We start from the raw sequence: 22,967 nt of genomic DNA, 5'->3' as shown, positions 1-22,967 counted from the left end.
CCGGACAGTGAAGACTTCACTTCCGGCAGCCAATCACAGAACACGTTGTTGCGTAGGCGTGGCCGATGTGAGAGCGAGCCGAGCGCGTGCGCCATTACGGTTCGTAATTCGATTTCTTCCGGAGAAAATAATAATTTCTCGATTTCTTATGCGCATTATTTCTCCCAATTCAGTCAGAGCGAAGGGCGGAAGCGAAGAGCGTTGTTTTTTTTGTTTATGGGCGTACGGGCGTACGGGCGGGGTAGAGCGTACGGGTAGCGTTTTTTTTTTTTTTTTGCCAAGGAACGGGCACCCACGTACGGGCATGCCCTAGTATCTGTTAATTAAACCAAACATGATTTCCTGTGTCTGTGTCCCTTTAAAGTATGGGAAAAAGTCCAGAAACCCCCAGAGCAGACAGGCAGATGGAGAGCAAATCTATAGTCCACTCTGGGTAGAGCCTAATAAGCCATGCAGTTCCCCTAAAAACAAAACCACAACACAACATTCTTCCCTCTAAGTGCCACACACACTTGCACTCAAAGCACAACCTGGGTAGTGCAGCATGGAAGGCATGTAGCTGGATTAGCACACAGCTGGAGCAGAACATGTACGGTGCTGTCTTTTTCTCTCTCTCCCCCAGAGGAAAGTTGGAAAGGTATGCCATGGCATCTCCACTTGGGAGGTGCCCAGAGCTCCTCCCTCTCACGCCCGAAGCTCCTCCCTCTCACGCCCGAAGCTTTTCCCTCTCACCTCGTTCCCACCCGGTTCAACAAGAGACACATGACAGGACATCCTTAATCCGTCAAGTCTAAAATGGACAAGGCTCGTCTCTCGTGTGGGCCGTACACCAGACAATTATCCCTAGCATTTGTTGTAAAAAAACACATTCAAAAGTCCGATGACCTACATGAACACGTAATCGTTATTACGTCCATTAACCCTTCCAAATCCAATCCTCTTGCTGGTTTGTTTTATCCTTTTCTCTCTCTATTCCTTTCCTGTCCATTATCCAATTTCTGGTTGTGCCCAATTGTTACCCTGCCACCACATTGTTACCCTGTTACTTCAACCTTGCTCTTCCATGAGCCTCACTCTTGTAGACCCCCCCCCCCCCCCCGAAAAACACAAATGATGCAAAGGCCTTGAATTAGACTATTGACCCCCTTCCCTATAAATGTAACATTATTCTGGTTTAATTTATTGTGTCTGGTGTGTGTGCGCCCTCTAGGTTGCTTCTTGGAAAATATGCTTTCGTGTGGTGCCTGCATACCGAATAAAACATACACGGAATACCTTAACAAACTCCCCAAATGTATAATGTGCCCAACCTGTGATTCTGGTGAGTTTGGGATTTGAGGACATTTTTTGTCAACAATGAATCTAACAAGTTTTCAAGTTTCAAAAGAATGCATGTTTTCTTGAGCAACAGCTTCAAGAGTTCTGTTGATTTGTAGGTAAGACATCTCACCATTGACAAACCCCATGTCACTTTCTACACGAATCTCCATATCTTCATTGAACTTTGTGCCGACATCAACTCACTTTTTCCCCCATAGCACAGTGGCCTTCCTTCTGAAGTGGACATGGCTGTTAACATCTTCAGCAGATGGAGAACATTTCCTTAAAGAGGAACCTAAATGCAATTTTTATTTTTCTGAAAACCATTGAAAATCTTTAATCGGTCTAATTTGAAGGATAGTTTTCTTTGAAAATGTTTTGCCAATCAAAGTGTCGAAAAAAGCCCTAGTGTCGATGCTCGATTTTGCCAGTGACGTCACATTATGAACTCACTTTGATCCAAATGGCAGTTTACGTATAGAAACAGTGCATTCTGAGCTTGGATTCGGATTCCTCCATCATTAACAACTCTGAAGTTTCTCAGTTTGTTGAAATGGATCAGTGGGATTTTGAAGAAACAATTGAAGACAAAATGAGTGACGGAAACACTTTTGTGGGAATTGTAAATCTGTATCGCTTTGAGCCTTGTGTGAGCGAATCAGCCAAATATGGTGTTCGTGAAGATCGCAGTGTTGGGAGTGCAGATGAAAATGCTGGTCCAATGTTCACCACAGATTGGTAGGTTTGTTTTTCCGTTAAATTGATGGTTTATCAAAGATTTTGTAATGATGAATAAAATCATTTATATTTAACTCCAGAAGAAATACAACATGGATACGATGTGAAACGGACTCAACACCTACACCTCCCAGGCACATAGTTGATGGGGGATTGTGGAAAGGGCGGGCGGCGGTTGGTGGGTATTGTGGAGGTGATGGTTGTTGGCAGATTGTGGGGGGTTGGGGGGGTGTGGGGGGGGGGGGCAGCCTGGAAGGCATGTAGCTGGATCAGCACACAGCTGGAGCAGAACATGTACAGTGCTGTCTTGATGCATATCGGGAGTGGTTGGAGGGGTATAGTGGGGGTGTGGGCTGATCGTGGATATTGTTAGCTCGGGTTGCTGAGCTCTTCAGATGTGTAGGGCAAGGTGGCGGAAATGTTATCCAGCATATCTAGAGAGGTAAGATCGGTTGTCAAAATGCCAACACAGGTGTTTGATTCACCACTCAAATCACCCGTGTCCATATTGTTATGTCGGGGGGGGGGGGGGGGGGGGTAGAGGAATATCTAGAGCCCGATAGATCTGTATAGGTAGGTATCCAACTGTCACGATAGGGAATCTACCCTGTAACAAGCGTTACGCCTAGGTCCTCCGTCGGTGAAGTGATGTGAGTTGACAAAGTGGAAGACGCAAGGCGGCCATCTTGGATTTTGATGTGGCGACCCGATTTTCAATAGCCTTCTTCCTTATGCATAGATACACCCACACACCAGATAAGTTAGTAGTTCGCTTAGTTTTCAAGATATTTCGCTCACACGGTTCAGACATATATATATATATATATATATATGGTGGCGGCCATCTTGGATTTTGACGTGTCGACCAAATTTTCAATAGCGTTCCTCCTTATGCCTAGATACACCCACACACCAGATTAGAAGTTGGTACTTCGCTTATTTTTCAAGATATTCCGCTCACAAGGTTCAGACATACATGGCGGTGGCCATCTTGGATTTTGACGTGTCGACCCAATTTTCAATAGCGTTCTTCCTTATGCCTAGATACACTCACACACCAGATTAGAAGTTGGTACTTCGCTTAGCGGTTAGGGTGCCGGCTTGGGATCCTAGGATCCTGGGTTCGAATCCCGGTCGATCGCTGAATTACCGCCAGGGGGTTGACTCAGCCTGTCATCCTTCCGAGGTGGGCAAATTGAGTACCAGCTTGCTGGGATGAATGATCTCGGTGTGTACCCCGATTTAGAATAGGCACACCGTATCCCTGCGCATCGTAAGAGCGTGACCAAGGGTTGGCGTCAGGAAGGGCATCCGGCCATAAAAACATTGCCTCAAACAGGGAACCATATTTGTCATGGGGCCCGCAAGGCTAACCCCCACTCTAGCGGGGAAAATGGCCTTAAAACGATCATTCATTCATTCATTTCACTTCGCTTATTTTTCAAGATATTCCGCTCACAAGGTTCAGACATACATGGCGGTGGCCATCTTGGATTTTGATGTGGGTTGCACCCACACACCAAATTAGAATTCGGTCCTTCGCTTACGCACGCACGCACGCACGCACGGACGGACGGAGGGGAAAACCATAGTCCCCCTTTCGCTCCACGGTGCGACGGGGGACAATAAGTTCTATGTCAGCCCAGGTTGTCGGTATAAGCTGTATCGATGTCTCCGCTACGAGGGGGCAGGGCCTGCTAAATAGTGCAGGGATTATGGATAAGATTCCTTTGTTCGTCGTCCCCTCTGTTGTCAAACCTGTGTCCCTTATGGCAAAGCACTCATTTAAACACTTGGATAGGCCCTTTCGTGCAGCATTAAATAATTCCCCTTCCCTTGCAATGACCTTGGAAGAACACAGGCAGGAAGCCAGATCGAGGCACCGCTGGATGGCCGCCGCCAGCCGCACCACCAGCTGGCCTAGCAACATCGCGTGAGACGAGCTGTAACCACGCCACAGGGAACGTGTGATTGGTTGGCGCGGAAGGCGCGAGCCTTGAACCAATCAGCGCGGAAGGCGCGAAACGGTTGAGGAGACGGCGGGAAGCTACGAGGCTCTGGTTGGTGGCACGCCAAAACTGACGTCACATGAAAACTGACGTCACAAACGTCACATGTCACTGCCAAGTGACAAAAGGACTCGCTGGCGGGATTCTGGACGCTTCGCTCTGGGTATTGAGTCGTGCCGGTCTTTCGCTCTTCGCATATCGATCTTCGCGAAAGACCTTCGTTCCTGGCTCTCGTTTTGCCTCGTGTTGGAGATCGGCTTCGTGGGGAGATCGCTAGCCCAGTTGCTTTTGGTGCTGGAGCGAGGCGTGCCGTGGAGCGAACGGACCTCGTGGGCGGTCGAAAGGAGCCTGGAGTGGGGCGGGTCGCTCGGGCCTGGCGGAGCTTGTGGGCGAGGCGGACTGAGGGAGCCGCGTTGGACGAAGGACACATTTCGGACAGATAAGCTTGCACCCACGAACCATTACACGACGAGACATTTCTTTTCGTTATCCATTTTCCTTTGTGGCGTGTTCGAAGTCTGTGTGTGGAATCCCAATTTAGGATCATTATTTATTTCATCGTCATGTTTCATTATATCGGGGTCCGTTTAATAAATCCTTATTTTTGTACATTTTACCTCGGATTCCCGTTTGAGTTTGTTCCCTCTCCAGATAAGCGCCCCCGCTTCTTCTTCATTCTTTCTCCCGTGCTGTGATAGCAAAATCCGTATTTGGTCGTCGCCTCAATTAAAGCCGTTTGGTCATTCGCGAGCCCTGGTATTAACCGGAGGGTATTCGCACGACAATATGCTGGTAGCTCAGCAGAGATGGTGTTGCAGTTTCGAGCGACGGTTGTTTCTTCCCCTTAATTGTGGGGGTGACATCCTCTCTCAATCATCGCGGATAACCGCAAGATCTAGCCATCTCTGTTATTTCATAACAGTGCTGTGTAAAACGTTCCGAACACAAAACCGGACATGTTGTAGGCCCGATCCACACTCAGGTATTCTGGACAAACCTTGTCCAATTTGAGGCAACTGTCAGAGCTTTCGGCCATTGGTTTAGCATAAAACCATCTCGGTTTGTGTTACTACAACCATCAAGGACACATCGACAAGGCATATTTACCTCCTCCACCGAAGGTGGTATGTTTTAACCTCTGTCTGTCTGTTTGTGAACAAGATATCTCAAAAAGCTGTGGATGGATTTGGACGAAACTTGGTGGACAGGTTGGGTGTGTAACAAGACCGAGTTGTTTCAATTTTAGTGAAGGTCTAAATATGGATTCAGATACAATAATTATTTAACTTTTAAGTGATTCTTCAACATTTTGAGAGATCGGGCGAAAAGCAGAAATATAACATAAAAGTTGTGGACGAGTTATGATTAAACTAGGTGGACGAGTTGGTTAAGTGACGAGAACAAGCCGATTAGATTTTGGTTCAGGTCCGAATCCAGATCGGGCCTATCAGTGGGATACAAAACATAAACTGTTCTACGTGTTCTAGTTTTCCCCTGTATCACCATTAATTTGGGAATTAAAATGTCATCTTCGCTGCAGTGTTTTTGCCATGGCTACATCTTTCATACTCGGTGCCATCTCCTTACCGTGTGTGTGTGTGTGTGTGTGTGTGTGTGTGTGTGTGTGTGTGTGTGTGTGTGTGTGTGTGTGTGAATGTCCTACTCCGAGAGAATTTGACCTTGTTAGTTAAAACTTTCAGAGATGAATTAGGGCACCATGAAGTTGTGCCTGTGCAAGTTTCATTTGATTCCATCAAGTTCTGAAAAAACAAGACCGAAAGTCTAACAGTGGTGTAGCCAGGCTTGTTTGATATTTTAGTATAGTTGAAGAGGATAGTATGACCTGGGTGGAGATACCAGTTAGGAAATAATGTAAGTATTAAATTATTTTGAAGTACTCTAAGTCACTTAGCTGTTTTCACCATGGAATTGAAGAAATTGCATTGAGACTCTGGTTTATTCTATATGTTTCAAGTCAACATTGAACCAACCATACACCGCTTCAATCCAGTAACTTTGCAGTCACGACAAAGGGATTGCAGTGTAACGATTATATTTACTATATTATCATTATTAACGTTATTAATATTATTCCGAAAACGATGTTACTGTATGAAGAAACCTGGGCTAAGTTGTCCGAAGCGGCCTGAAGGTGAGGCATGAACTATGAAGGCATGAAGCCTAAGGCTGTGTTGTTCGAAGGCCCATAACGCCTATGCTTTCGATATTTATTGGTCATTTTAACAATCGGTTTGTTTGTGTTTCACAATGAAAAACGTAAAGGTAGAGCATGCAGATTGTGATACATGACAGGTTCAACGATATGTCTGGCCTGAACGGCATAGGAATCAAAATGGCGGTGTGTGGAGTCGGCCATCGTACCACCGTAATGACATTAAATCGCCCGTCATGTGACCAGATCCTCAGCTCTGATTGGTGTACGTTTGAGGGGACATAATACATACATATGGATAGACCACCACTGTTCTAGATGGCTATGCCGTAAAAATATGTTTTTTCCCCACTAATCTTGGCATTTCCTTCCTTTGGGTGGAGGATGCAATTGGAATTATCTGAGCTATATAACCATGATGTATTATATATGCACATAAGCAATATGCATGATTTTGCTTCATCTAAATAACCCGGGTTATGTTTTTATTTTTGGGTGCGACCGAGGCAGCGGTCTGTTGCCTATACACCACCCAAATAAAGGGATTTGTTGGAATGAGGTATTGCACGCTTGGAACAAGATCACCCTTAGGGCGAGTACTCTGGTAGTTATTTTAATTCCTGTGAGTGAGAGCAACTTGATATTTATCAGGAAAGAATGAGTGAATCATTGACATTTTGTGATCACCGAGAGTCCTATAGACTCTTCACTTGGTTGTCTGCAGAGTGACAGACCTTTTGGGATGACATTCATAACTGGTATATTATTTGGCTTTTATAATTAAGCTTGTAATATCAACATTTTGATGACGTTTTTATTCTCATATACCTCCAGAGAATGGGAAAAGGATTCGGCACCCATGTAGACCTTATCGCAAGACAAGTTGTATCTGCAATGCTGGATGGTTCTGCCTGGAGGAGGACATCGACCTTTGTGAACAATGCACACCACACACAACCTGCCCAGTGGGCAAAGGAGTTAAACAAAAAGGTACAAATTATTATTATTGTTCGATTTATGGTATTTTTGTCATCAAATAACATTTAATCAATATAGTACAATGCAGGATTTTTTGGAGGCTTGATTTGGGCTGTCCAGAAAGTTCCAAATTGTCAGGCTGAAACCCGAGGCCCCACTCCATTTTCTTTTGATTACAGCACAATCTATTTTCCACTTACCAAAAGCCTTCATTCACCACGCGCATCCTATTATTATTATTATTATTTTTTGTATACAAGATCGAGGCTCGTGAAAGAGCTAACATTAACATATTAACATACTAACATATTTGAATTGATGACCACTGTCAAACGTGTTCAGCATTACCATGTGTTTTGTTCTGAGTGTGATTCGTTATAAATGCAAAAAGACAGGTTATGCGTACATACTTTGTAGACATGTGTAAGGTTGGACACTTTGAGGGTTATGTTCTACAAAGAAGTGAAACATTGACCCATGCACCTGGTATCCCCTCCTATCCCCTCTCTCACATAAATCTTTTATCGAGCGAGCCCACACGTCTGTCCCATCATGTTAGAGACACTAGATTGAGTGAATGAAAGATGAATAGAGTTGACACTAGATCACCAGAGAACCATTTTGCATTTCCTTTCAATTGAGACCAAGGGGAGTCAGGAACATACCTCTTGTGAACCCTAACAACTCAGGACGAGCCAGCCAGCACCAGCCTCGACTTTCAGCATCTGCAGATTGAATTAGAGTTTAGATAAAGCCGTGAGAGAGTCAAAAATCGCGAGCCTTACAAAAGAGGCTAATGAGGCCTCAGAGCTACACTACCGGTCAAAAGTTTTAGAACACCTCAATTTTTTCCAGTTTTTATTGAAATTTAAACAATTCAAGTCCAGTGAATAACCTGACATGGTACAAAGGTAAGCAGTAAACTGCTTGAGGGTAAAAAAAAACGTTTAGGTTAGCAAAAACGGGAAAATAATATAAATTGCACAGTTATATTGTAAAAAAAGGCCTTCTTCAGGGAACAAGAAATGGGTTAACAACTTACAGCTGTTCTGCAGCAATGTAAGTAAATTAAGCCTTGAAAGTTGATGCAAACAATTCCTACAGGCATCCCAACCTCTGCTGATTACTTGATTACAAACCCCCGTGTCTGTATAAAAGCAGTATTGGAAAAGACTGGTATTACACCCTCTGAAGCATTATTTGGACAATATTGCACTGCAGGAAGTAGTATATTGCTATCATAATGGTGAGAAAAAAGGCAATTAACAAAGGAAGACAGACAGACCATTATAACCCTTAAAAGTGAAGGTCTTTCCTTTGGAGAAATTGCAAAGAAAGCCAAGGTGTCAGTGAGTACAGTTTCCTACACCATCAAAAGGCACTTGGAAACTGGAGGAAACTGACAGGAAGAGGTCTGGCAGACCCAAAGCCACAACAGAATCAGAAGACAAGTTTCTGAGAGTCAACAGCTTGCGTGATAGGCGGCTCACAGGACAACAGCTTCAAGCACCGCTTAACACTGGTCGAAGTAAGCAAGTCTCAGTTTCAACTGTGAAGAGAAAACTTCGAGCTGCAGGTTTGACAGGTTGAGTGGCAGTAAGAAAGCCATTGCTAAGATGGCAAAATAAGAAAAAGAGGCTTGCCTGGGCCTTGAAGCACCCCCAGTGGACAACTGAAGACTGGAAAAAGGTCTTATGGACCGATGAATCAAAATTTGAAATCTTTGGTTCATCATGCAGGGTTTTTGTACGCCGTCGAGTAGGCGAAAGGATGGTTGCTCAGTGTGTGACACCAACTGTCAAACATGGAGGAGGAAGCGTGATGGTCTGGTGCTCTTTTGCAGGATCCAGAGTCGGCGACTTGCACAGAGTGACTGGCACCCTGAACCAAAAGGGCTACCACAGCATTTTGCAGCACCATGCAATACCCTCTGGTATATGCCTAGTTGGTCAGGGGTTCATCCTACAGCAAGATAATGACCTTAAACACACCTCCAGGCTAGCCCAAAACTACCTTCGAGGAAAAGAACAAGACGGTAGGCTTCAAATCATGGAATGGCCAGCACAGTCTCCAGACTTAAACCTCATCGAGCTGGTTTGGGATGAACTGGACAGAAGGGTGAAAGCAAAGCAACCGACAAGTGCAACACATTTGTGGGAACTTCTGCAACAGTGTTGGGAAGAACTTCCCGAACAATATTTGATTTCCATTGTGGAAAGAATGCCACGAGTGTGTTCGGCGGTTTTATCTGTAAAAGATGGCTACTTTGCTGAGTCAAAAATTTAAATTAAATTTTGTTAAACAAAATGATTGTGATTTCTTTTTTATCTCCAATTGTTTATTTGTTCTATGCTTCATTTCAGAGTTCATTGAGACATTAAACTGCGTAAATTTCAATAAAAACTGCAAAAATTGAGGTGTTCTAAAACTTTCGACCGGTCGTGTATGCGGAGCAAACAAAATGGCGGCGATATGAATTTCAAGCCCTCCCTGAATGGGTGAAGCCCCACCCACCAAGGGATAGACAAACAGACTGGAGGAGAGTATTATAGTGTGTAGATATACAAAGTAGATGAGGTTATGCTTGTGTGGATGCTATCAAAAGTTCGTTCTTGTTTTGGGAACTGAGTTGTGTTATGAAATTGCTTAGAACTCTGCCCAGAACCAGGCATGGAAAGCTTTGACTTGTAAATTTTTGTCATTACAGTTCAGGCTGCTTAACAAATGGTAAATCAATAATTCTTATCAGGCACAAGCTTGAAAGACACAACATGTGAGATCTGCCCTGAAAACTTCTTTTCAAATGTCACGTCTGCTGCTGACACTTGCGTGCATCATACAAGGTTTGTTTCTGGACTTGTTTAACCCTCCCTTTATGTTAACTTCTGACTTGTAAATTGGGAGTTTACATTATGTTGTGTTCGAGAAAAGGGTCACAGAGTTTAGTCAGCGATTCTGAAAGAATAATGCAGAAGGTCAAAATACCACCATTTTGTATAATACATAAATAACCACTGGCAGATTTGGTGCCACTCGTCGACACCTGGTCTCTCGGCAGCGAATTACGGTATCTGTGAAATATCTTACATAATCCCATGTGCCCTGCCTGATAATAATTCTGGTCGCATCAATTTAACCATTAAATATTCTGGTTTAATCCCCTCCCTCACTATAAAAGTTGTGGTAGTGCACCTTCCCAATCATAATTTATTTAAAAAATAATCTGGTTGCATCCCCTCCCTCACTACAAAAGTTGTGGTCGTGCACCTTCCCAATCCTAATTTATAAAAAAAATAATCTGGTTGCATCCCCTCCCTCACTCCAAAAGTTGTGGTCGTGCACCTTCCCAATCCTAATTTATAAAAAAAAATAATCTGGTTGCATCCTCTATTCCTCCTTTTATAGTGTTTGATACAGCTATTAATACTTGCCGTACTTCAAACTTGACTTGAACTACTACGCGTCCATCATCCTCTTTTGTATGCAACGCAAGGCTGTGGGGTGGTGGCTGCGCCGCTGATGCACTGCCCTTTGTAAGTTATGGCAGAATTTTGGAGTTTCTTCAGGGTGCCGGTAATAGTTCACCTACTCTTCATAAAGGACACCATAAGGATCTTTAACGTCCACCAACTAATGCCGACACACTGGATGTCCAGTTTAATGTCCATCAAAGGATAGGCACTCATTAATGAATCACCCTACATGTGAAACACTGGGGTGATCGTTTATAGCTGGGTCGGGATTCAAACCAAGGCTAGACGGACAGCTTAAAGGTGAGTGTGTGTACCTTTTCCTGCCAGCCCATACGCATACATCAACCAGACTTTTATCTGGATCATCTCCCCCTAGAGCTTAGACTTGGGAGGAGAAACTCCTTTTTAATCTGGATCTGTAATTGTGAGAAAAATTTGCCCGGACCCGGATCGGCCTGGATGGAGCTCAGATAAGTTTGCCACCTTTTTTAAAGTTAAAAAAAAAAAAAAAATGTAGGTTAAAAAAAGAAGAAGTTTGTATATCTTGATGCTATTCATCATTGAAAGCTCAGAAAAATTGGTTTGGTACAGAAATAACACTTTTTCACTTCCAATACGCATTAGTAGTCAGCTACTTAATTTTTGATTTGCAAATGAATTTTCAATGTCAAAATGCAATTAATCTCGCAAAAAAAAAAAAAAAATCCACAAGAGCGATTTACCTCTTGCAGATTTTACAAACACGAGTCGCTGCAGAAGGGAAAAATTTTGAGGGATTAGATTAGAAACTTGGTGCAAACTGGAACAGGTTTCAGTTTCAGGGCGTTTCGTTAATTTTTCAGAGTTGTGCCATGTTTGGACTTGAAAATATCACTTCGGTAGGGGCATGCACTTACTTCAAAGCAATTCTCGCTCTTGTTAAATGTGCTTCTCCGTTGAAGCACAAAAATTGATGCAGCGCAAAAATTCCACTTCGACAGCACTTTATTTGTTGCGACAGAAAAATATCCACGTTGACAGCGAAACCCGGCTTGACTTGGAAGGGTAACTCGCCGAGTTATACAAACAATTGGCATACTTTACTATCATAAAACTTGGTCACAAGTGAGTTTATTGGATGTTGCAGTTTGCCATCGTCTATTTCTCTATAGTTGTGAAGACCTTGGATTAAGCACTATGGAAAACGGCACCCGGGAAACCAACTCTCACTGTGGACAGGCTTCGAGGTCTTCAGGTGAGAGAGCAGCCGTTTTTTTGTTTGTTTTAAGTTTGCATAAATCAAACTTTGTGAAAGTTATGGTCCCAAGAAAGTGTATCGTCTCGATAAAAAAAGGATTTCGGATTGAATTTGAAATAAAACCCACTATTTATATGCAGAAGATAACATATTTATTTCAAGTAATACTAGAACGGCACTCAGTAGAGAACATACCTCCGCCTGGTTGGCCATGCCACTCAATCGTGAAGAATCACTTTAAAAATTCTACTAGCCGGATCCGGATCTTCACCAAAATTGAAATGATTCTTCCTTGTCACACACACAACCTGTCCAACAAGTTTCGTCCAAATCCCTCCATAACTTTTTGAGATATTCTGCTATGTATCGTTTTTGGCCCTATCTCCCAATGGTGAAGAATCGCTTAATAATTAAATTATTCCCATATCTGAATCCATATTCAGATCTTCACCAAAGTCGAATCGAATCATCCTTGTCAGACTCCCAACCTGTCCACCAAGTTTCGTCCAAATCTTTCCACAACTTTTTGAGATATCCTGCTATGTATCGTTTTTGGCCCTATCTCCCAATGGTGAAGAATCGCTTAATAATTAAATAATTCCCATATTCGAATCCATATTCCGATCTTCACCAAAATCGAATCGAATCATCCTTGTCAGACACCCAACCTGTCCACCAAGTTTCGTCCAAATCTTTCCACAACTTTTTGAGATATCCTGCTATGTATCGTTTTTGGCCCCATCTCCCAATGGTGAAGAATCGCTTAATAATTAAATAATTCCCATATTCGAATCCATATTCAGATCTTCACCAAAATCGAATCGAATCATCCTTGTCAGACGCCCAACCTGTCCACCAAGTTTCGTCCAAATCTTTCCACAACTTTTTGAGATATCCTGCTATGTATCGTTTTTGGCCCTATCTCCCAATGGTGAAGAATCGCTTAATAATTAAATAATTCCCATATCCGAATCCATATTCAGATCTTCACCTAAATCGAATCCAATCATCCTTGTCAGACACCCAACCGCTCCACCAAGTTTCGTCCAAATCTGTCCACAACTTTTTGAGATATCCTGCTATGTATCGTTTTTGGCCCGATCTCCCAATGGTGAAGAATCACTTAAAAACTTCTACCAGTCGGATCCGAATCCGGATCTTCAGCAAAATCTAATCATTTCGTTGGTGTCACATTCGCTACATCTCTGCCAAATTTTGTCCGAATCCGTCCACAATTTTTTGAGATATTTTGTTCACAAACGGACAGACAAACAGTGGTGAAAGCATAACCTGCATCCACCTTTGGTGGCGGAGGTGAAAAGACATTTTAAAACATAGTACGTGCTTGAGAGAAACTGAAGCTGATTTGAAAATTGACCAATGTGATTTTAGATCACAAAATTGCGGTTTTCCACATGTTAGGGTCGGGTTGGATAAAGGTTGCTAACATAGAGAATGCCGAGAGTTATAGAATGCTGTCATGTATTTTCAATATCTCGGGACATATACCTTGTCAGAAATGAAACATAGCATTACTCCCCCTGGATGGTACCGTTGACCAAATTTTGAGGGCTGACACATAGCCTAAAACTTAATTTGAATTACAAGTTTAAGATCGCTTTATAATCATACAAGTTCCCTTACAATGAACTGGGATGAAGGGGGCCATTAGTCTGATCAAAGCCTTTGCTATTATTACGTACATAGAGTTGTTCGGCCGTGCTCTACCTTTTTACGCCGCAGCCTGTAGGGAAATGTCGTCTGGAACAGTGTTTGTCTGTCCGTATGTATGCATGTCCCTCACAAACGTCCACTAATCAGAGCTGAGGCTCTGGTCACGTGACGGCATTTAGTAACCATTTACAGCTGCATATTTTACTAAAGGGAAATATAACAAGACGAAAAAGACTAAATGTCATAGCCCCCGTGGTTTTAGTAATTTTGCTGTGTGGAGTTGAAGGCCGCCAGTCGGCCATCTTTGGTCGGATTACAAAACAAAATCTTCAGCATATGTATATTTTTGTATTGTATTTGTGTCAAGTTTGAACAAAATCGGTCCATACATCTGAGATATGGGTGCGGACTGAGAAACCAAATCCATAATCCAAACTCCCTTACATTCTCGGTCCTCTGTAGTTCTTATAATCGGTATAACCATGACTGATCGATATTGATCTTACAAGTTGGTTAATCTTGATTGATCATGTGATTGTAAAGAATAAAGAATATCTACTATTTTTCATTTCGTCCCTTTTCAGGAAATGACACTGATCCCACAGACCCGCCCATCATGACTGAACAAAACATGTCCGGTGTGACTATTGTTTGGCTGAGTCCCATTTTTCTGATTTCTGCAATTGTGTTTGCTGTTCCTTTGTTCTACGTGTGCAAGAGAAAGTACCGAGGTGAGACTGCATTGCACATGTGATCTTTTTCATTTATTTTACCTGGAATGTTGTATGATACAAGATGTGCAAAAAGATTTGAGATCAAAGTTCATGGAATTGGCTTATTAGTCCATCACAGCAGGAGATGGGGTATTGTAATTGTGTAGGTAGGTGTGTGTGTGTGTGTGTGTGTGTGTGTGTGTGTGTGTGTGTGTGTGTGTGTGTGTGTGTGTGTGTGTGTGTGTGTGCACGTGCTTGTGTGTCGGTGTGTGCTTGTGTGTCGGTGTGTGTGTGTGTGTGTGTGTGTGTGTGTGTGTGTGTGTGTGTGTGTGTGTGTGTGTGTGTGTGTGTGTGTGTGTGTGTGTGTGTGTGTGTTGGTGTGTGCATGTGCGGGTCACATAAAATCATCAATTTTCATCCAATTGACCAGAAATTTTAAAAATTTGCATATTGGGTCACCGAGTTGGTTTACCAATCAAAAGCAACAAGGTGATTGTTTTTGTTAGATCAAATGGTCAAAGATCAAGGTTACGTAAAATCACCAATTTACACCCGATTTTTATTTATTTTTTATTTTTTATTTTTTTTTGTATACAAGATCGAGGCTCGTGAAGGAGCGAACATTTATCACACAGAAAGACAAACCGACAAACCGACACATAACCGACAACCCGACACATAAAACAAAAAGCATCGGGAGCGGTAGACAAGATGGGGAGAGAGGGGGAAGGACACAAACACAACATTTGAGAGCAGGAACCGAGAGACATGGAGACATCGAGAGATCTGTGGGAGGGAGAGGGCTTTGGGGGGGAGGCATGGGAAAGGGGGTGGGAGAGGCATAAAACATATGGACACTGCCAGGACTACCAGGAAAGAAGTTGGAATTACAAACAAGGTGGATCTGGGGTGAATTAGTGGGGGTAGAAAAGATCAAGGTTTTGGATGGGGGAAGATAAGAGATGGTGGTGAACAGCTGTTTTAAAGACCTGGAGGGAGGAGTGGGATTGAAGGGAGTGTGGGAGTTTGTTCCAGAGGCGGGAGAAAAGAGGAATGAAGGAGTGAAGGTGAGCAGAGAGCCGAGATTTTGGCAGTTTAACCATCAGAGGCTTGCTGGCAGATCTTGTGCGACCTGTAGGAATATTTGGGGGACAGAGCACAGAGAGAGCTGGGGGAGCAAGGCCGGAGAGGAGTCGGTAGAAGACAGAAAGACCACCTACCTGCCTGCGGTGAGTGAGTGAAAGGCCCTCAGAGATAGCTTCATCGTGGGAGATTCCAATGATTCTGAAAGCTTTGGTTTCAACAGCGTGAAGCCGAGCTAGGTGTGAGGCAGGAGCACCAGCCCATAGGGGAGAACAGTATTCCATTGAGCTGCGGATGAAAGCCTTGTATGTGGTGAGGAGCTCAGGTGTGCCTAGGAAGGACTTCGCATGACGGAGGATGCCCTCCGTATCCCCCCTATTCCAACAGCGACTGGCTTTGCAGGCCAGCTTGGAAATGTGGTTTTCCCAAGAAAGATCATGGCAGATAGTGAGACCCAAAAGCTTGAGCGACAGAACTTCTTGGAGAGGATTGTTGAGAAAGTAGATGGGAGGGTTGTCCAGTCGATCTTTTCGGAGAGACATAGTAAGAGTGTGAGATTTGTCAGGATTGAAAGACATGTTCCACTTGTTTGACCAGTCTGTGATTTTGTCCAGGTCTTCAGAGAGTGAGGAGGCTGCAGACTGCCGATCTGAGGGAAGAGGAATGGAGCGGCAGAGAGTGGAGTCATCAGCAAAGAGATAGAGAGGATTTTCCAGAGAGTCGGAGAGATCATTGATAAAGACCAGAAAAAGCACAGAAAAAAAGCACAGCCCAGCACACTGCCTTGGGGAACTCCAGCCTGAACAGGAAGGGGAGATGAGAGAAATCCATTCAGGGCCACACGTTGACTACGACCAGAGAGGAAGTCCGCAAGCCATGCATGGAGATTTCCATGAATACCATAGGAGTAGAGTTTGGTGAGCAGAGCTGGGTGCCAGACCGTATCGAAGGCACGTGATATGTCGAGGGAGACAGCTCTGATTTCCTGTTTGGCATTGAGGACCTCCATCCATTGTTGAGACAGGAGAAGCAGCATGTCCAGAGTAGAGTGACCTGGTCTGAATCCAAATTGATGATCAGAGATCAAGCCATTGGAGAAGAGGAAAGATTTCATATCCGAAGCAATGATGGATTCCATGACTTTGCTGATAATTGGGAGCAGGCTGATTGGTCTGTAGTTAAAAGGAACTGTTTTTGCACCTTTTTTGTGTAAAGCGGTAATGTTTGCTGATTTCCAGGATGCTGGCAGATGACCTTGAGCAAAAGATAGGGTGAAAAGAACAGAGAGAGGGTGAGATAGAGCGGCAGAGCAGGATTTTAGGACCTGTGGGCTGATGCCGTCTGGTCCAGTTGCAGAATCAGAGTTGAGGTTAGACAAAAACTCCTCCACCTTGTCAGGAGAGAAGGACACAGAGTCCAGGAGCAGTTGGGTTCGACTGGGAAAGGTGGGAACAGAGAGAGATGGGTTTGGGACTAAAGATTTTGAGGCAAACACAGAGTTGAGGCATTCGGCTGAACAAAACATGTTCCTGAACAAAACATGTTCCTGATTGACCTGAAATTTAAAGAATTTTCATATTGGGTCACAGGATTCGTTCACTAATCAAAAGATAGAAGCTGATTATTTCAAAAAAAGGTGCAAAAACAGATCCTTGCAACTACAGACCAATCAGCCTGCTCCCAATCATCAGCAAGGTCATGGAATCCATCATTGCTTCGGATATAAATCCTTCCTCTTCTCCAATGGCTTGATCTCTGATCATCAATTTGGTTTCAGACCAGGTCATTCTACTCTGGACATGTTGCTTCTGCTGTCTCAACAATGGATGGAGGTCCTCAATGCCCAACAGGAAATTAGAGCTGTCTCCCTCGACATATCACGTGCCTTCGATACGGTCTGACACCACGCCCTGCTCACCAAACTCTCCTCCGATGGCATCCACAGAAACCTCCACGCATGGTTTGCGGACTTCATTTCCGGTCGCAGTCAACATGTGACCCTGAATGGAGTTCTCTCATCTCCTCTTCCTGTCCAGGCTGGAGTTCCTCAAAGTAGTATTATGGGTCCTGTGCTTTTTCAATTCTTTGTTTCAATGATCTTCATGAAATGATTTTCAATGAAATGTGCTTCAATGAACTTTGATTCGCTGGAAAATCCTCTCTATCTCTTTGCTGATGACTCCACCCTCTGCCGCTCCATCTCTCATCCCTCAGATCGACAGGCAACAGCCTCTTCACTCTCTGCAGACCTGGACAATATCACAAACTGGTCAAACAAGTGGAACATGTCTTTCAATCCTGACATATCACACTCTCACCATGTCTTTCTGAAAAGACCATTTGGAAAACCCTAATCTATTTTCTGAAGAATCCTCTCGAAGAAGTTCTGTTACTTAAGCTTTTGGGTCTCACTATCTGCCATGACCTTTCCTGGGAAAACCATATTTCTAAGCTGGCCTCCAAACCAGTCGGCCAGTCACCGACTTGGCATCCTCCATCGTGTTAAGTCCTTTCTTGTCACCTCTATCCTCACCACATACAAGGCTTTCATCCGTAGCTTCATGAAGTACTACTCTCCACTCTGGGCTGGTGCTCCTGCCTCAGTGCCTCACCCCTAGTTCGGCTTCATGCTGTAGAAACCAAGTCTTTTAGAATCATTGGAATCTCCCACGATGAAGCTGATTCTGAAGGCCTTTCTCTGACTCACCGCAGGCTGGTTGGTGGTCTTTCTGGCTTCTACCGACTCCTCCCCAGCCTTGCTCCCCTTGCTCTGTCTGTGCTGTCCCCCAAATATTCCTGCAGGATGCACAAGATCTGCCAGCAACCCTCTTCTGGTGAAACTGCCAAAATCACGACTCTGCTCACCTTCACTCTTTCATTCCTCTTTTTCCCCACCTCAAGAACAAACTCTCACTCTCTTAAATCTTACTCCTTCCTCCAGGTCCTCAAAACATGTTCACCACCATCTTATAGGTGTCCAAATCTTGATCTTTTCCACCCCCGTTGATCCACCTTCTTCAAATTCCCTGTTTTCTTTCCTGAAATCCGCTGTAGTGTCCATCTTGTTTATTTTGTGTACCACAGCCCAGCACACACTCTTCCAAAGATCTCCTGATGCCCCTGTTCCTTACTGTTGTTGTGGTTCCCTCTCTCTCTCCCCCTCGTCTCCCGCTCCATTTATTCTTTATTATCTGCTCTATATGTTGGAAGGCTGGTGTTGGCTTTGCGGTTAGGGTGCCGGCTTTGGATCCTAGGATCCTGGTCGATCGCTCAATTAATGCCAGGGCGGTTGACTCAGCCTGTCATCCTTCCGAGGTCGGCAAATTGAGTACCAGTTTACTGGTAATTTCCTGTGTGTCGCAAAAGGCGACTAACAGGGTTGGCGGCAGGAAGGGCATCCGGCCACAAAACATTGCTTCAAAAAGGGGACCATGGTGCCCAAAAAAGGCCAACCCCTGCTCTGAGGGGAAAAATGGCCTCTAAAGGTGGTTCATATGCTCGATGTGTTAGCTCTTGTACTAACCTCGACTAAATATACAAAAAAAAAGTGATTGTCACATACAGTGCATTCAGAAAGTATTCAGACCCCTTCACTTTTTCACCCCTCAGCCCAATGGGCTAAGGGGTATTGTCGTCAGGGATGTAGTCCGGGCGGTTGTCCATCAACTTTTGGTTTCTGTCAATTTCAAGGAGAACGCCTTGTCCGATTAAATGAATTTTTTTGCAGTGTGTGTTGGGGTTGAGTAGAAGAATGTTCCTTTCGAAAATGGGCGCGCTGCGATTTTCAATATGGCCGCCACGGCAGCCATCTTGAAATTGGTTTCCGTCAATTTCAAGCAGAACGGCAGAGTGGCCAGACGGAAGCCTCTCCTCAGTGAAAGACACATGAAAGCCCGCTTGGAGTTTGCAAAAAAGCACCTAAAGGACTTTCAGACTGTGAGAAACAAGATTCTGTGATCTGATGAAACCAAGATTGAACTGTTTGGCTTCCGCCTGGCCACTCTGCCATAAAGCCCAGATCGGTGGAGTGTTGCAGTGATGGTTGTCCTTCTGGAAGTTTCTCCCATCTCCACACAGGATCTCTGGAGCTCAGCCATCGGGTTGTTGGTCACCTCTATTACCAAGGCCCTTCTCCCCCGATTGCTCAGTTTGGCCGGGCGGCCAGCTCTAAGAAGAGTCCTGGTTGTTCCAAACTTCTTCCATTTAAGAATTATGGAGGCCACTGTGCTCTTGGGAACCTTCAATGCAGCAGAATTTTTTTGTAGGCTTCCCCAGATCTGTGCCTCGACACAATCATGTCTCTGAGCTCTGCAGGCAGTTCCTTCGACCTCATGGCTTGGTTTTTGCTCTGATATGCATTGTCAGCTGTGAGACCTTATATAGACAGGTGTGTGCCTTTCCAAATCATGTCCAATCAATTGAATTTACCACAGGTGGACTCCAATCAAGGTGTAGAAACATCTCAAAGATGATCAAGAGAAATGGAAGGCACCTGAGCTAAATTTCAAGTGTCATAGCAAAGGGTCTGAATACTTATGTCAATGTGATATTTCAGTTTTTTCTTTTGAATAAATTTGCAAAACTTTCTAAAATCCTGTTTTCTCTTTGTCATTATGGGGTATTGAGTATAGATTGATGAGGGAAAAAATGAATTTAAACGATTTCAGCATAAGGCTGCAACATAACAAAATGTGAAAAAAGTGAAGGGGTCTGAATACTTTCTGAATGCACTGTAAATAAAAACAGCTCTACTGCTTTATGTTAGATTCCTTTTATCTCATTTTCCCCTCAATCTCCGGCCTTATCTCCCACATTGCCTAGCCTGTTTCTCCAAGTTGGTTTGATATCACATACTGCATAATCATTAGGGAGAAATCTCTGCACTCCCCCACCTCTCCCATTTCCCTGCCCACATGGAATGCCAACCTGTGGAACCTGTCCATGTTCTACCCTCTAAATCAGAGGTGGGTAACCTTTCCGAGTCAGAGGGCTCTGACAGCTCTTGATAAACTTGGTACAGGCGAGATACATACTTTGTCATTTGTTAGTAATTTAAATGACGAACACAGATAAGTAAATGTAACTAATCTTCTGACTGAAAACACCTGTTTATCGCTCACCATTCCATCAACCACAGCTAATGATAAAACAAAATATTCATTTATTTCACGAATTTTTATCAAATTGTTCACTTTTTTTAAAATGTAGATGGTATACCCATTCTTTACGGATCAATGGGTATACTCAGGGGTGCACCAATCTCGAGTAAGGCAATGGTAATAATAATAATAATAAAATGTTATTTGTACTCGCTTTTTTCATCTGACTTAATATTCCTACGTAATTCTTTTCTTTTCCTGATTGCACCATCGGGTGCACAGGGCTGCCTAGGCAGTTTCATGGCTAAGCCGTTGGGAGTTACAACATGGACAGGTCACGACTCCGACGCAGGATACTCAACCAAGTGCAGGGATTTGTAATTTGTTCAGGATGCCTGAAATAGCTTGCCTCCATTTCGCGAAGGACACCGTGGGGTCTTTAACATCCACCAACGACGGATGCTAGCAAATGGGACAACAAGTTCAACATCCATCCGAGGGACAGAGCACACATTGATGAATCGCCCTGCCTGTGAAACACCAAGATGGTAGTTTATAGTTGGGGCGAGATTTGAGCCTTGGCTAGACACCTGAGGCGCGTGTGTACCTCCCCATATTATCCTGCCAATCCTTCCTACGTAATCACCATGTAAATAAACTATAACCTTTTGCTCCCTTTTTATTTTAATTCAACCTTATTTGTGGATTTCTCCTGTCTGTTTAATTGTGTCGAACCCAATACAGTGCAGTATTTACACAATTTCAGTGAATTCTTTTGTTGTCGAGGGACGCTACTTGTTATACCCTGAATTTTTAGCTCACCTGGAACGAAGTTCAGGGGAGCTGATGCAGTTGCGCGTCGTCAGTCAGTCCGTCCGTAAACACTTGAAACTTCCTCTCCGAAACCGCTGATGGGATTGCGACCAAATTTGGAACAAATTATATTTGTTGTGTTGTGACTAAAGTTTGTTCACGGCATTAAAAAATATCGGGGTCTAAGGGGTTTACCGGGGTCAAACTGGATCCAGGTTTGAACCCCCAAAATAGAAATTTACTTTTTATTCTGAAACCACACACACTATTTCAATGAAGTTTTACCACAACCTTCATCACCCGTGATGTACCAACGTTTGTTCACGGCATTAACAAAAAATCTGCCCCTTTGGGGAGCTACGGGGGGCGGGGGAGGGTTGCCCCCCTGCCCCCCCCTAATTATGTATTTGGTTTCTTCTCAGAACATGCACACACAATTTTGATGAAATTTCACCACAACCTTCATCATCCGTGATGCACCAATGTTTGTTCAAGGCATTGGAAAAATTGGGGTCTGAGGAGGTACACGGGTTGGGAGGGGAAGGAGGAGAGGTGGGGTTGCCCCCCAAAATAGGTTTTTTTTTTTGTTTGTTTAAAGTCTTATGATTTTGTTGGTATGATTCTACATGCTGCCCTATCTTCCAGCAACCATTGAAATTAGTTAAAAATACCTTTAATCAGTGCAGTATACTGTTTATCCTACCAGGTAAGCGCCAGGGGTATTGCCCCTATGTTTCTTTGTACCGAAGCGGGGATCTTCTCTGCTCCACTCTTTAGAGTTTAGAATAAGATGCACCCAAACTCTACCAACCATCTTCTTTTTCCCACTTTTTCAATCAAAAAGTTGTCAATGTAAATCTTAGTGATTTTATCTTATTCTTCACAAGACGGTTGTTTTTTTAAATGGGAATTTATCAATTTAAAATAGTGTATAAATCTGTTCTATCTCCAGAATGTGTAATGCAAATCAATTATACGCATTTTTAGTAATACCCTCTCTCTCTATCCCTCAAGCACATGCCAAGCCAACGACACCTTTGTGCAAGGAAGTTCCTTCTACAAATTCTGCATCGAGCGATGGAACTTCACCCCAGGATACGACATGCGCTCCCAGTTCCTACATTTACAACATAAAATACACAAACATAAATATCAGAAAGGCAAGCAAATGTCAAGTTGGAGACAACAACCAGCTTCACACTGCAGACTCTGACATGAAACTCCTCTCTGACAGCGATTCAAATACTTCACTTTCTGAGTCAAACCTAGATTGTTAAATTGTACATACTATGTAAGTAATGCCTGTACATACATATATATTGTTTGTAATGACCTCCCAGATTCAGCAGACACACAAAATAATGTTTCTGATTCTGGTTGTGTAAAAACATATTGTTGATGGATAAAAAAATAAAAAGTTGCGAGGAACACCATTCAACAATGACGTATTTGTTGTGGGGCATGAAAAACAAGAGGATGTGGGGGGGGGGGGGGGGGGGGGGGAGGGTTATGGAGATGAAAATTAAATATGCAAGTGAATCATCTGAATCAAATTGTGGAGGCCATTATACATATGTTGGATTGGCGGATGTGCTGGTTTTGCGGATGTGATGGTTTGGCGGACGTGTTGGTTTGGCTTATGTGTTGGTTTGGCTTA

At 43.7% G+C, this 22,967-nt stretch overlaps 1 protein-coding gene across 3 annotated transcripts in view; it reads left to right on the top strand.

The window, feature by feature from the left end:
- Nucleotides 1-22,743, top strand: part of LOC137429849 (uncharacterized) — a 114,701-nt gene extending 91,958 nt beyond the window's left edge. For all 3 annotated transcript variants that reach the window (XM_068120152.2, XM_068120151.2, XM_068120150.2), the window contains 6 exons: nucleotides 1,211-1,321; nucleotides 7,075-7,230; nucleotides 9,968-10,061; nucleotides 11,843-11,925; nucleotides 14,187-14,333; nucleotides 22,325-22,743. In XM_068120152.2, the coding sequence (XP_067976253.2) occupies nucleotides 1,211-1,321; nucleotides 7,075-7,230; nucleotides 9,968-10,061; nucleotides 11,843-11,925; nucleotides 14,187-14,333; nucleotides 22,325-22,587 (854 nt within the window). In that variant the 3' untranslated portion in view covers nucleotides 22,588-22,743. The remainder of the gene's footprint in view (nucleotides 1-1,210; nucleotides 1,322-7,074; nucleotides 7,231-9,967; nucleotides 10,062-11,842; nucleotides 11,926-14,186; nucleotides 14,334-22,324) is intronic.
- The last annotated feature ends 224 nt before the right edge of the window (nucleotides 22,744-22,967 follow it).

Source organism: Myxine glutinosa, chromosome 6 (assembly GCF_964187855.1).
Source record: "Myxine glutinosa chromosome 6, kmMyxGlut1.1, whole genome shotgun sequence".
NCBI classification, from domain to species: Eukaryota; Metazoa; Chordata; class Myxini; order Myxiniformes; family Myxinidae; genus Myxine; species Myxine glutinosa.
This window is presented reverse-complemented; position numbering and strand designations above follow the sequence as displayed.